This window comes from Molossus molossus, unplaced genomic scaffold (assembly GCF_014108415.1).
Source record: "Molossus molossus isolate mMolMol1 unplaced genomic scaffold, mMolMol1.p scaffold_m16_p_4, whole genome shotgun sequence".
In the NCBI taxonomy this organism is placed as follows: Eukaryota; Metazoa; Chordata; class Mammalia; order Chiroptera; family Molossidae; genus Molossus; species Molossus molossus.
The window spans coordinates 25,792,231-25,807,525 of record NW_023425377.1 but is presented as its reverse complement, the minus strand read 5'-3'; the positions used below and the strand labels follow the sequence as shown (position 1 = coordinate 25,807,525).

General features: G+C 43.1%; 1 protein-coding gene across 1 annotated transcript in view; it reads left to right on the top strand.

The window, feature by feature from the left end:
* Positions 1-2,285: 2,285 nt before the first annotated feature.
* Positions 2,286-15,295, top strand: part of STK32A (serine/threonine kinase 32A) — a 112,062-nt gene continuing 99,052 nt past the window's right edge. The window contains exons 1-2 of the mRNA XM_036240283.1: positions 2,286-2,394; positions 6,478-6,615. Coding sequence (XP_036096176.1) covers positions 6,564-6,615 — 52 coding nt within the window. The 5' untranslated portion in view covers positions 2,286-2,394; positions 6,478-6,563. The remainder of the gene's footprint in view (positions 2,395-6,477; positions 6,616-15,295) is intronic.

Genomic DNA, 15,295 nt, shown 5'->3' with positions numbered 1-15,295 from the left:
AAACTTATGCGATGCCAAACCTTTACATGAATAAATGCATTAGGACTGATTAATAGTTTCATTTTAAGTAAAAGTGACTGTACAAACAGAAGAAAGATATATGGAAGAGAACTGATCATTACCAGGGCAGAGCCCCGTAGCTGCTAATTAATGACAACCTTAACCATTGACCGTATCTGAGTATTGACTCTGTGCTGCCCAGCACCATGCTAAGTATATTATTATTTACATGATCTCATTCAATCCTCCACCCATCATAGCTGGTAGGAATGACCATCATCCCCTTTACTGAAGTTGGGATATTGAGGCGCAGGGCCTTTAAGTGACTTGGCCAACTTCTCAGAGGTATCAAGTGGTGGAGCTGGCATTTGTAGAAAAGACTTCTGACTCCAAAGCCCTTTGTGCTAACCAGGACGCTGAAATAAAGAGAATTCCAGAAACTTCCATTCTAGACTCAGCCCTCATTCTTGCCATTTCTGTTTGGTGATAAAATGGGTATCATTGTCTCCTGAGGGGAGGAGTGAGACGACACAGGTCCAACAATTTGCAGAGCAGCCCCAGGCCCGTGAAGGTAATCCAAGTGTGTTTCAAACTACCAGATGTTACACAATAACAATGCATTTGCCCTCTTCTGCAACTTGACCCAAATTCCACATTAGATGTTTATTTGTATCATCTGATCCCCTTTCAGACAGGAGTTGGCAGCATAAGGTGAGTTTCTACTGAGCTCTGCCACGGACTCCCTGTGTGGCTTTGCACAAATCCCTTCTTCTGGATCCCAAATGCAAAATGAGAGGGTGAGTTCGTTGAAGTTCAAGGTTATTCCAGTTGTAAAGTACGAAGGTAGAATGCAGCCCATGGCTAAGGTAAGAGAAAGGGGAGGAAAGGGGCTGGGTCATCATATAACAAGAGAATTGCTCTGAAATATTTCATGAGTCAATGATGGGGCTGTTGACCACACGGAGACTACTGATGTCTTCAACAACGTCTGCAGATATTTGAGATGTATCGGACGCCAGTCCAGGATCTGGTGCCGAAAACGTGAAAAAAGTCCATCTGGCTCCCACACTCTGTGGGACTTTGCATCTAAATTAAAAAGCGGGAGCCTGAGGAAGACTTTTCCACCACAGATGCATCTTGTCCGGCAACCACAGTTTCTAACATTTTCTGAACTTGCCAGTGTTGGAAAATGATGGGAGATTTCACAGGGACTGTCTCATTTCCAGCTTCTCTTCTAAAATCTGGATATTTGGCAACACTGAGCTGCTATTTCCAACATGGCAGGGAAATGCAGGGGCTGAATAGAAGCCCTCCCCACCGCACCCCCAGCGCTGCCCACCGGCACACAGCTTCGGTCATTTCAGGAAGCAACCTGGGCGCTCCTTCTCCGGTGGCTTAAGTGTGTGTGACTCAAGATAGAGGGAGAACTGTAAGAAGTTATTTCAGTTGTGTTGGTTATTACAAAGGGCGAGTACAAGGTGCTTCCATGGGAGAGAACATAGAATCTTCCAGTGAGATGGCCTTCATCTCTGAGCCCGTCCCTGTCCCCTCTCCTCCACAGCAGAGGATGTGGGTGACTAGGATGCATGGGAAAATGGGGGATGGGACCTAGGAGACCTGGGTCCATACAAGGTTCTCTCCATTCTTTGTTATGCTACACTGGGCAAGTAATGTCTTTCTCTGTGCCTCAGTTTCCCCGGCAGTAAAACGAGGAAGTCTGCTGGATCATAATTGTTAAGAGATCCTTCTTGTGGGGACCCATACAATTCTCAGCCCTCTCTCGGATCTCCCGGAATACCCCAAAGAAGTCTGAAAGGCAATCTCTTTCTTCATCTCAGATCCGCAGGCTCATACCCGCCACCCCCTGTAGCCACTAAACTCGGTGGCATTGCCCGGATATCTTGGAGAGGAAGAGGGTCACTTCAGGGGAACTGGGCCGCCGTCCTGGAAGTTGGGGCGCGCTCTGCATCCCGGCGCCTCCAGACGGTGCCAGGGCGCCGCGGGAGCCCCGCCACCAGCTCGGAGCCGCGCCCGCAGCGCTGTCCGCGCACGGACCCCAGGCGACCGCTCTGTGTGTGGGGAGGGCTCCGACCCAGGACATCTGCTGGCCAGCTGCTCCCTGCGCCTCTCCCCACCTCACTCCCCATCCTCTCCACCGGTGCCAGCCCCGGAGCTGCGCACTCGGGCGGCACTCGGACCCTTCGGCAGCCGCAGGTGCCCTGCGCTCCTGCCCAGCCCCGCCCCGCCCTCACTGCCGCCCTGCACCCGGCCAGCCGGTAGGTGCCTTTCCCTGCTCTCTGCACGGTTCTGGGAGTTCCCTTCTTAGTCCCTGCTCCCCGGGAGGAAGCCCCAGTCGAGCTTCTGGGAAGGCGCGAAGGGAGAAGCAAGATATAGGTGAGTGGTGGCCTAGATTTCCTTTTTCTTTTTAATAAACCTGCATACTAAGGGCACTGCTGGGAAGCTAGGAAGTTAAAAGGGAAGAGAAATAAGACAAAGGCAGGCAGCCCAGATAACCCACCACAACCAGATAGGGCTGGGACCAAACCCTATCTTCCTAGCTATTCTGTCCCCCACCTGGTCCCCAGCTTCCCACCGACTCAGGTCCAGACACACACAGACTTCAACAAATATTTGCTGGAATATTTGGGTGGAAATAAGGGTTGGAGGTACTTCTGCTGTTTCTCTTACTCAGCTTCTAAACAAGCAACAACTGCCTTTGACGGTTGGCTTCATTCCCACAAGGGTGCCCCCCCCCACCCCAAAAAAAGCTGAAGGATTTGAACGCAGATAAATAAAATGTGTGAATCCACACAAGGGCCTGCTATGCAGCGCTCAACAAGCAGAAATCAGGGCTGTAGAGATCAGCAGATGTAGATCTAGATGGCCGGGGTATAATGGTAAATGTCTAAGATGCAAAACAGACCTCCTCTAGGATATCATTTAGGTGACTGACTTTAAAACACATGTCATGCTGTAAAATCATAGCAGGTGGACTGTAAAATGTGTCCCGGCTTCGTGATCATGGCTGTCTTTGGGGAGTAAAAAGGGGCAGTGAATTTGGCAGGAGGGTTAAGGTTGAGAAAATGTTTACCCATAATGTTGAATACATAAAAAGGATGAAGCAAAGATGATGAACTAGATAGAAACAATGTAACTGAGGGTGGTATTAATGCGAGTGTTTTTTATGATATTTTCTTTCTTCCCACCTGTTCTAAATATTTCTCAGTTTAAGTTTTGTTTTTCAAATGCAAACAGAAGAGTTATGCCTGAGCACAAACCAGTTTTGTCAGAAGTTGCAACATTCTTGCATCACAACTTAGGTTCTTCAGTTCCTGAAGATGGCACCTCTGTACCTAGGGAGCCTTCGCTGCTTAGAAAAGCTCCCCTGTTGACAGCCCCGAAGGTACAGGCCAAAGGTCAAGTGTTAGCATTAGAGGAGTCTGTAGTTAATAGTCAGATAACTAGCTAGGTCAGGTAGAATCCGAAAATTTTCTCTTCTTATAAGACACATTATTATTTTTCTTATATTTCCTGTGTTTAAGAGGTCCATTTCCGTGGGTGGTGACTGTCCTCTTGACATCTTGAAGTGATGCTTACATGACACCGCAGACGGTATCAGGAGGTCAGGAGGGTGTTAGGTTTGGTAGGAGGGAGTCCCATAGCTCTTCTAGGCCCTATTTCAGCAGAATAGGAAAAAAAAAAAAAAGTCTCCTAGCAGAGAAAGGTTAATTTCTTTCTGGATATGAAGGAAAGTTTTCCGATGTGGTTATCTGACGGGAGGAGAAGAGAAAGACAATTCTAAACTGGATTGGGTGTACTCAATGCAATGGAGAACCACCACCTAATAATTCCATGCACCTTTCCCACTCCTGTTTACATAGTTTCTTCCTGCTAAAAATCACTGGCTCTTGGGTGAACGAAATTTCCCGCACATCAAAATGAAATTCTGAAATGTGGCAAGTTGCGGTAATATTCCTCTCTTTTTCTCTTTCTGATTTGACAACTTGCAAGGTCAGTGCTTGGTTGCAGCAAGATAGGCTGCTTGAGAGAAGCCTGAGGTGTGAAGAAAAGATGTAAGGATGACAGGATAGGGATGTGGTGTGAAAACGTGTGGACTGAGGGTTCTCATAAAAATAAAAGCGAATGTAGCCCCTCCCCCCCCGCTGTATTAACAATCACAATTCCTTTAAATCAATGTTCTCTTTAAGATCAGTCCTCTCTAATGTCATCTGTGGTTCAGCCTTTACACTGGTCCCCACTTATTCTGGACCCTAAATGCAATAATAGAACACACAGGGCCCCTGATCACTTCTTCCCAGCCCTCAGTGAAACACTAAGGCATCGCACTTGCTTCTTCCTACTCTCTTTTCCGCTGGAATTAAAAGCCCTCTGTTTTTTTAGCCTGGAAAGACAGTTGAGTTCTTTCTATCTTCCTGATCTCAATAATCCTCCTAGGCTTCCTCCAGCCACCTGTTACCACCTGCCCCTCCCCACCGGTCTCCCATACCATTTAATTGGTTGCTTCCTAATTGCTGAGACGTCTTTTTCTTTGCTCTGAATTTACTGATTCTTTATAAAGTTCATAAGGCACTTTGCCAGCAGCTAGCTTTCAGTATGAAAAGTAGCATCTCCTTATTGAGTCTGCCTTCCAATGAAGGCTTTACTTACATTTTCCTAAAAGGAAAATGAATTGTTTTTCTAGGCGGGTTTAGGGGCTTCTCAAGCTCGTTTTCAATAACGTCCTAAGGCCCGGTTTCCTGGGACACTTTTCTGCAATGATGCCTCTAATCTGTATTTCCTTCACGTGAAAAAAGCCTAAGAGGAAATCAGTCAACAGATGTCAAATTAAATGAATGTGTAAATAAGTAGAACAACACATCAATGTTTCCCTCTTTCTCTCTCTCTCTAAAAAATCAATTGAAAAAATAATACATGATAAGAAAATACAGCTACTATTAAAAATAGCAGCAGCTGTCCTGGCCAGTTGCTCAGTGGTTAGAGCATCGGCCCACGGGCCAAAGAGTCTCGGGTTCGATTCTGGTCAAGGGCACGTGCCTTGGTTGAGGTTCAGTCCCAGCCACAACCAAGGTTGGGGTCATGCGGGAGGGAACCAGTGGATGTGTCTCTCTCACATCCCTCTCTTTCTCTCTCCCTCCCACTCTATCTGAAGATAAATGGAAGAATTCCTTGGGTAAGGATTAAAAAAAAAAAAATTATAGTAGCCAACATTTATCCTTTGCATGTTATGTGCTAGGAATTTGCTGCTGCCTTCCATACATTGTCTCATTAACTTTATCCATGAGCCCTATTTGTCCCATGCATGGGAGTAGCTCAGGCCACAGAGCTAAAAATCGATTTTTAAATAGTCTGTATACAATTTCAGTCTTTACCCATTTTTTTTTGGTATATCTGAAGATCGGGCTCCTGGGCCCATGTTTCCACGGGGCGGCAACCTCTTTTTTGAGAGCAGTGACCTCTTTTAGATGGAGCCTGGGTTCTCCAGGCCGTCACTGTCCCCACTAGGGACCAATGTCTTCTACCGGGGCTGGTTCACTCATTCGCATTTCTGCCTGGCCCTTGTGGGCATCTGAGCTGGTGATTCCTGAAGAAGACGCTGCCCTTCCCCCATTTTACAGGTGAGGTGAGAGGTCACTGGCCCAAAGCCATTATCAGCGTCAGTTTCAGAACCAGAACTCTGGGTGCTGCCTCTCCTTACCAATTTCAGGCAAAGTAAAATTCTTTAAGATTTGGTTTAAAATTTTTTAAGAAGTCATAAATGCATATTTTCCCCCCAGGGCTTTTTGGCTCTCCCATATATTATTTAATTTGAGCTTAAGAGTAGCTAACAGTTAGTGAGCACTTATGCAGTGAAAATACTTCACATATTATCTCATCAAGTAATATTTAACCTGCCTTTGCTGTTAGGACCATGATCAAGTCCAAGGGGAAGGAAAAAAGAAACTTGTTTAGCAAAATTTGGCAACTTGCTGGGGTGGTAAAGCCCCAACTCAGACCTTGCTCCTTTTATACTCTAGTACCTTCCAGGGTAGGAGAAAAGAATTGGGGAACGCATTCAGAATAATTAAAAAATATTAAAATTGTTGATCACACACCAACAAAATAAAGTTCACAATCCACATATTTTTTCAAAAATATGGAGTCACAATGAAATATTATTTTCATTTTATACTTGTTCAAGTATTGCTGACCTCATTTTAAACTTGTCCTCTTCCTTTGAAAATATGTTGCTTTTTTCCTTCTTTGTAAGTCTAGGTCCAAGACTCATGAGGCCATGAAGTAGGTTCCCCCAGATACTTAATGTTCTCTGTTATTGCTGAAATTATTTTCAAGTACAAAGCATTCAACCGGAGTAGTACAAATGAACATTTCGGCCACAGCCTGTACTCAGGGTACCCGAAGTATGCCATTGTGAGGTATTATAAGACTATCATTTCTTTTTCTCCCCTTGATATGTAGCTACAGCTTCCAGACCTCTTCTGAAGGAAGATGAATGTTTCCGCCGGGATGATGTAACTGCAGGTTCCGGGTCTGGGCAGACAACCATGGGAGCCAATACTTCAAGCAAACCCCCGGTTTTTGATGAAAACGAGGATGGTAAGAGATGTATACTAGTGGTGCATAAATTATAGAATTTTGCACAATTCAAAGATAAGCTCTTTGTCTCTTAAGTATATTGTAATGTACTGCAAGGGTAAGCCCAGGGACCTAGATGCTAATAACTAGGTTTCACCTTCCACTTTCCATGGGACTTCTGGCGGCTGTCTTAATCACGACGGTAGCAATGCCCTTTGTCCAAAGGGAGCTGTTTGTTGGACACCCGGTCAATAGAAGACCTTGAAATGAAATGATTTGTTTGTTCTCTGTGCTGTTCCTTTGACAGTTGAAGTTACCTCTACCTAGTGCTAGTTATTATAGAAAATGTCTTCTATTATCAAATTACATGGGAATGATAATGGACAATCATCGTATCATAGAATGAAGTCGTTAAGTAGGAGCTTGCTGAGCCTCTAACTGCCAAGATCCAGGGTCCTACACAAATTCCACAATGCTGGGTCGCAGGAGAAAGAGTCAGTGGAAGACTCTCAAGGCCAGGCTCAGCCAGAAAAGAAGTAGAGGCAGGGGCCCTGATCCTGCCGTCATCCCACAGCGAGGAGAGCCAAAACCAGGCATGGGCCACCCCTGGTCACTCTTCCTCCTCACAGTGGCAATCAGAGCAGCCTCCTCAGGATATGCAGGGTAGCAGCTGATTATAGGTTGTTGGGAGGGGGGGGGAGGAAAGGCCCCAGCTAGTAAGTTGTCCTGGCCTCCCAAAGGGAGCCCCCAGAGTCATTTCCAGGAAGTCCTGCTAACTGGACCTTAAAGGAAAAGAACAACGAACTGAAATTCAGGAGATCTGAGCACCAGCTATTACCAGCTACCTGTGTGGCTCGAGACGTTTATTACTCCCTCTGTCTTCAATTTCCTCAGCAATAAAGTGAAGGATAGGCTAACCCTAAAGATCTTTTTAACTCAAAAAGCTGATCATTTTGATATTCGAAAGCCACTTTGCAAAAATGATGAAGTAGCATCAAAATCATCGAGGAAAGTTGATTGTGTTGGAATGGAAATTTGATTGCTGGAAGAGAAACTAAATTCCAAGGGCTTAGACAAGAAGGACATGCTTTTCTTTCTCATGGAACAGTCTGGGCATAAGCAATAGCTTTATGTGACTCCACAAGGCTCGGAACTCCGGCTCTGACAAGCTGGTTTCTCTCCTTTGCTTTCCATCCCTAGAGTGTTACTCTCCCGTCGTGCCTCAGGCTGGCTCACCACACTTCCAAACTGCAGCCTGTGGGAAGGGGGAGGGGAGGCTGTGCCCACTACCTTTGTTGTTGCTATTGTTGTTTAATAGTTTTTTTTTAGTCCTCACTCAAGGATATGGTTTCTTTTCATTGATTTTAGAAACAGAAGAAGGGAGAGGGAAAGAGGGAGAAATATCGATGTGAGAGAGAAACATCCATTGGTTGGCTCCCGTCCGCACCCCAACCTGGGATCAAATATTTGCCCTGACTGGGAATCAAACCCCTCTCTCAGTGTATGGGACTCTCTCCAACCAACTGAACCCCATGGGCCAGGACTGTGCCCACTCCTTTTAAGCACATGATCTGGTTGTAGTGGATCACTTTCATTCACATGCATATACCCAGTTACAGGGACCTGGGGTCATTAGTGTTATCTGGTATGGCCATGAACCTTTGAAAATAAGGAGTTATGTTTTGTTACTAAAGAATAATTAGCTGTTTGCCATGGTTGTGGGACCAACTAGAAGCCTGCTATAGTCTTAGTTCTTGAGACTTTGGTCGATCCTTTTAAAAACAAAATATCTAACCAATCAGTATGCCTTTTTCCCACCTACTCACTATTCATTGAGAAGCACATCATTACTACCTATACAAAATAATGCATAAGAGGCCTGAAAGTATATAGTTCGAAAATGGTCTTCAGAAAGAAAACTTTTTCCCACTCATTTCTATGGCCTTACTTTGCTTTATCAAGTAGGAAAGGCAAGGATCTAGAGAGCAGTGATGTTACTTGATTCTTCCATCTCTAAAATGGGAAGACAAGTTGGCTTCGACTTTGTTTGGTTCACTGTGCTCCCTATGGATTCAGAGCTATGTTATGCATGTGGCTGGTCCTCAAAGGACAGAGAAGGAAAGAGAAGCCAGCTTCGTGTTTGCAACTTGCTGAGGATATGTACCATCTTAGGTATTAGGATAGCATTAGAAAGAGAAAACACAGAAACGTCTACATCCTCCCGAAATCAGCCAGCCCTTCTTAGGGGGTGCCAAGAAAGTTATCGAGCCGAGGAAGTATGGCCAATGGGAAATAAGGTACCACTTCATAAGTACCTTCTAGAAACTCCGAAAGAACCAAATTGGGTAGAGTGAGGTTTAAGGAGCCGGCAGCTCTTCCTCAACACCCTCTAGGTTGTTACATTTTTGTGGTCCAACCCCCCACCCCAACCAAATGAGATGATCCCACTGCAGCCCCCATAAAGAGAAGAGCTGAGCAGAGCAGTGTGTCTGTGCTTCCCAGAGGGCGAGGCTCTGGGTCCATTTATATCATAGTCGAAAGGCATAAACAGGAGGGCAGCTCCACCTCCTATGAGCCTGTCACTCGGCTGGGCCTGAGGAATAGAAGAGAAAACCAGATGGCCCGCGCCCTCCCTTGTGGAGTTCCCGTTCTCGTGCTGGGAGGCAAACCAGACCAGGAAACCAATCCAGAGAACTGCAGACAATGCTCAGGTGCCTCCGCAAGTAACTCTGAGTGATCTCAGGAAGCGTGACAGGGTGATGTGGAGACCCTACTAGACAGGGTATGGCGGGGTTCGGCCTCTCCGAGAAGGTGACATTTGAGTTGGAGCCTGAACAATGAGAAGAAGCCACTCATGCAATGACATGAGAAGGACAGTTCAAGCACAGGATAAAAAGCAAGTCCAAAGTCCAAGCAATGACAAAACTGGGAATGAATAGTTGCCCGTATCAGAACATTCTGATGAGCATGAGTTTGCATATTATAAAACTGTCATTTTTTAAATCAATACATCTTATAAAGTTGATTTGGCTCCTTTGAGAGCTCTGGATTGAGCACACGGTAAAATTTTATTTGATTGTTATGAGGCTTCCAACCACAAAACATAAACAACAAAGAAAAAAAAAAAAAAACACTGACTAATCAATTAACATTAATGCTTATATCATTTCGATTTTGTATTTTAATATAAATAATCAAATCGGGCCTGCATCTAGGGCACCAAAATGAGCCAATTTAATTATTTTAAAAATCCTGCTGAAGAGAATCCCAATATGTGATGAAAAAGTACTTAATATTTCCTTTAAAGTGTTTACTACTTCCAACACTGGTATGAAGACACTTCAAACTGATTTTCCCAAGTAATAAATATTTCCAGATTTCTTTCTCCTGGAAAGTGTTCTGGTTCACTTTGAAGCTAATTAAGGAATAAGATAAGATGTGATTGGATGTCCCTTGAGATAAGCTATTCATGCTAGAAGTCATCCTGACATGTTGTATTCCGTGTTGTCCCATCTGATACTAACATAAAAGAATTTTTCTCTTCGGTTCTTATGTTGATCTCTGTTAAGTTTAAGCAAAGTGTAAGTAAGCTTCACAGTACTGTTGGGCACAATAAGTTTTGCTGATTTGATTCATGTTAAGGCAACTTTAACAAAAAGGATATCAAATTATACTATTGTTTTGTTCTCCGGCTCTAGCTTTTATGTTTTAGTTCAAACCTAAGTCCTAATTACTTTTTTTTTAATGTGGTAAAATATGTATAACACATTGTACCGTTTTAACTGTTTCAAAGTGTGTAGTTCAGTGGCATTGAGTACATTCCCATTGGGAGCAACCATCACCACCATCTAGAACTTTTTCATCTTCCCAAACTAAAACTGTGTCCCCATTAAATAGTGACACCCCATTCCATCTTTCCCCCAGGCTCTGGCAACCACCATTCTATTTTGTCTCTATGAATTTGACTAGTCTAGGTCTCTCATAGTATTTGTCTGCCTTATTTCACTCAGTCCAATGTTTTCAAGGCTCATTCATGTTGTAGCATGTATCAGAATTTAATTCCTTTTTTTTTTAAAAAAAAAAAAAAAGGTTTTTATTGAATTTTAGAGAGAAAGGGAGGAAGAGGGAGAAACATCCATGAGAGAGGAACATCAGTTGGCTGCCTCTTGCACACCCCCTACTGGGGATTGAGCCCACAATTTGGACATGTGCCCTGAATGGGAATCAAATCAGTGACCTCTTGGTGTATGGATCAACACTCAACCACTGAGCTATACCTGTTGGGCTAGAACTTAATCCCTTTTTAAGGCTGACTAATATTTTATTGTATGCATATGCAACATTTTGTTTATTCTTTCATCCATTGATGGACATTTGATGGTTTCTATTTTTGACTATTGTGAATTTGACTGCTATGAACATTGGTGAACAAATACTTGTTTAAGTCTCTGTTCTCAATTATTTTAGTTATATGTACTTAGAAGTGGAATTTCTGGATCCTATGGTAATTCTTTAATTTTTGAGGAACTACCAGACTGTCTTCTACCTAATTATGTTTAGTGTTTTATTAATGGAAAACCACCCAGGGGTGGGGAACGTCAGGTCCAATGGCTGCATAAGGCCCACGAAATCCATACCAGGCCAAATATAGCAGGCTAATGTTTAAAGTTGATCATTTTGAATGGTCTGAGAATGATGTTATAAATATCCAAATGGCCCTTGACAGAGTAAAGGTTCTGATGGACTAAGAGCATGGGTTCTGGTATTGGAAAGACATGCACAGGTTCAAATCTCAGCTCTGCCACAGACCCACAGACCAGCATTGTGAAAAAATCACAGGGGACATAGCTTGATCAGCCCTCATCAAACACTCAAGTCAATCTGAGTAATTATAAAGTGTTTTGGAGGGACTAGCAATACCATGAAAAAAGACTCTCCAAGCCTAAACAATTATTAGTGAATTCATCTGGGAAAAACAAAGAAACAAACAAACAAAGACTTTCTGTTATGCAGTTATTAAACCTCCTCAGTAAGCAAGTAAAAATTGGGTATACTTCTTTGGGTCATTGTGAAGATTACATAAAATAATGTAAGCAAAACATTTAGCAAGGTATCTCACCTAAAGTAATCACCCAATTAATGCTAATGATAGTATTATTTGTTAGCATCAGCCTCTTAGTACGAACTCTTTGAACTTTAATTTCAACTTCCAAAAGAAACAAAATTGATTAAATGCAACTCAATAGATGCCGTAGTCAATATGACCTATTCACAGTTCTGTCAATGGAACTGGGTTAATGGAATGGCAGGAAACCTATATAAAGCCCTCTAAAAAGAGGCAAAGTTACTGACTGTGCAAAAACACAGTCTCATCTGGCTTCCCTTTTATCCCCCCTGAGGTGATTGTGTTTATATTTAAGGCAAAATTGGGAACTTATTGGGCTGAAAATCAACAAATTTTACTTTTTCTGACTTAGACCCAAAGCTGCCTATTTAAGTAATCCTATTGGATCAATAGACACAGTGACAATTGCCCCCCACCCACACCCCCATACCCAACTACCATCTGGATACTCTGAGAAATAACGAATGATACCTTTTAAGTTTTTAATGTTTATAACTCTTTTCTTTTAATCTGTTCTATTTCCTCTATCTGAATGCAGTGCAGACATTTTCTTGTTTTGTGTGGTTTGGGCTTTTTTTTCTGGGGCAGGGGGTTGTTTTTAAATCAACATTTTAGCAGTCCAATCATTCAGGTCTTCACACTAATTTAGAAAAAAAATGTTTAATAACAGGAGAAAGTACACCTGTTAATAAATCATGGTCCAGGTAACAGAAGAGGGTCTCACAATCATTCTAAGTGGCATATGTTTCCGGGCACACACCAAAAATATAGAGGTGAGTTGGTTTAGTTCAACTAAGAGACGACTTCCTTCTGGAGTGTTGGAGCTAGGAAAAAACTGGCCTTAGGTTTAAAGGCTGCTACAAAGAGTTCATCCCTGCCCTGAGTTTGCAGAGACAGCTCAATTATTGTATTATTCTTTGGACTTGCTGAAAACTCAATGTTCTGCTTTCATTTGGCAACACTCGTCTCCTAGGATATGTGATGGTTTCCAGTTTTCTTCCATCTTCGGTGACAGAGGCCAATGGGCCCTTCAAAATGTTGGGCCAAAACAATTGGCCACAGATCTGCAATCCAAAGAAATGGGAGGTTCCCGAATTGATTCCAGCAAGGAAGGACTTTGAGAATCTCCTTTGTTATTTTAATGTCAGTGCATTGCATATTTGTGCCCACTTGGGTAGGCATAGTTCAGGCTTTTCCCCTCTCAAACTGGAGTAATGTTGTCTCATATTATTTACTGTTTTACATTAAAAATGATTGAGGAAGTAAAAGGAAAAAGTCTCTAGCAAGAATTAGCTTCTTAAAAAATTAAGTCATCTTGAACTACCTAACAGTTACGACATTTATCATAAATAACTTCAGATCCAACAATTCACAGCAACAAATGCTTTGAACTTGTGAGGACTTTATTTGCCCCAGCCCAAGAGGTGGGAAGACTTAGAAAGAAATTAACTAGACTGCTAAGAAAACCACCTCAAAGGCTGAGCTAGAACACGCCTTGCGTGTTCCCCGAGCAGTGAGTTATGAGTACATGTTTATGAGAATCTACTTGAGCATGTTAAGAATTGACATCCTTCCTCTGGAGATTCACAACGCTCCTTGGCATAGTAAAGGCTCTGAAATGTCCTAGAGTGTTAAAATCTCAGCATTCTGATATTGTTCAAACTTATTTCAAAATGAAACCATTTTTTAATGGAAAACCTTTTAATACCTTGTGGCACATACTATTCTGTGGATCTCAATTTGGGAAATTTGGATAACCACTCTAGGTTAAGAAACTAAATCTGTAAGCTAGTTTCAACATCAGACAGGATACGTTTTTGTTTTCATTTTTTGAGAGACAGAGAGACAGAGACATCGATGTGAGAAAGAAACATCAGTGGGTTGCCTCTTGTACGGGCCCCAACCAGGGACCAAACCTGCAACCTGGTTACGTGCCCTGACCTGGAATTGAACCTGCCACCTTTTGGTATATGGGATGATGCTCCAACCAACTGAGCCACACCAACCATGGCCAAGCTTACTGTCTTTAACAAGAATGGGAGTGAAGGCCTTCAGGGAATCTGTCTTCTGTTGTATGGCCTTTCAGGGGTAAACTTAATTACAGTAACCCCTGTTAGCCATTATTCCACCAATTCAAGTCTTAGGAAATATACATACAGTGATTTCAACTCTGCCTTGCTATGTGACCACCAATGGAAATTTCATTTGGAAACACACACAGAAAGCCAATGATGTCATAATATTCTTGCCAAAATAGGACACTGAGCACAGTTTATGTGGTAAAAGGATTGCACAACTCATGGTTATAGATTTTGAAAATTCAATAGAGTGGCACATTTCCTCTTGAATGATTTCTTCTTTCATTTCTGGAGGCATTGTATAATAAAATAAGTGAGGTTAACCTTGTTTTAACGTGGGTAGCCTGTATTTCTTGCTCTTTCTGAGAATGGTTGAAAGCAGGGTTGGCACACTTTTTCTGTCCTGGCTCAGGCAGTAAATAGTTTATGCTTCGCAATTCATACAGTCTGTCACAGCCACTCGACTCGGCCACTGCAGCGTGCAAGCAGTCACAGATAACAAAGAAACAGATGAACGTGACTAGGTGCCAATAACATTTTCTTTATTGACACGGAAATTTGAATTTCACATCGTTTTCACTTGTCACAAAATACTTTATTTCTTTTTTTTTATCCTCACCCGTGGGCATTTTTCCATTTTTTGTTCAGATAGAGTAGGAGGGAGAGAGAAGAGAGGAAGAAAGAGAGAGAGAAACATCGACATGAAAGGGATACATCGAGTGGCTGCTCCCCACACAACCCAACCAGGGCCGGGGACAAACTGCAACCGAGGTATATGCCTTTAGAGGAAACCGAACCTGGGTCTCTCTGGACCCCAGGCTGATGCTCTAACTGCTGAGCCAAACCGGCCAGGGCTATTTTGTTTATTTCTTTCAGAGCATTTAAAAAATATAAAAGGCATTCAGAGCTTACGGGTCATGTAGAAATAGATGGCGGTTGGATTTGGCCTCTGGGCTGGATTGTGCCAACCCCTTCTGTAAAGCATCCTGCTGACACTTCTTTATGTGGGCTGGGGCCTCTGGTACCCATCCCATTCATAACCTTCTAGCGGCTAGCCCTAACTGAGACACTGGGCAACAGACTGACTTCTCTGTAGATTCTGAACAAATTCACTTTTTTCTTTTTCAGTGTTCAAATCTTTTTCTAACCTGAACTGTAAAAAAAAGTTTTTCTGCCCTGGCTGCTTTGGCTCAACAGTTAGAGCATTAGCCCGAGGACCAAAGAGTCATGGATTCGATTCCGGTCAAAGGCATGTACCGGTTGCAATGTACCGGTTGCAGTTCAGTCCTCAGCCCTGGTCAGGGTCGTGTGCGAGGCAACCAATTGCTGTGTGTCTCTCACATCAATGTTTCTCTCTCTCTCTCTCTCTCTCTCCCCCCTCCCTTCCTCCCTCACACTTTATCTGAAGATAAATGGAAAAATATCCTCAGGAGAGGATTTAAAAAAAGGTTTTCCATTACAGTTGACATTCAACACCATTACACTTCAGTTTCAGGTG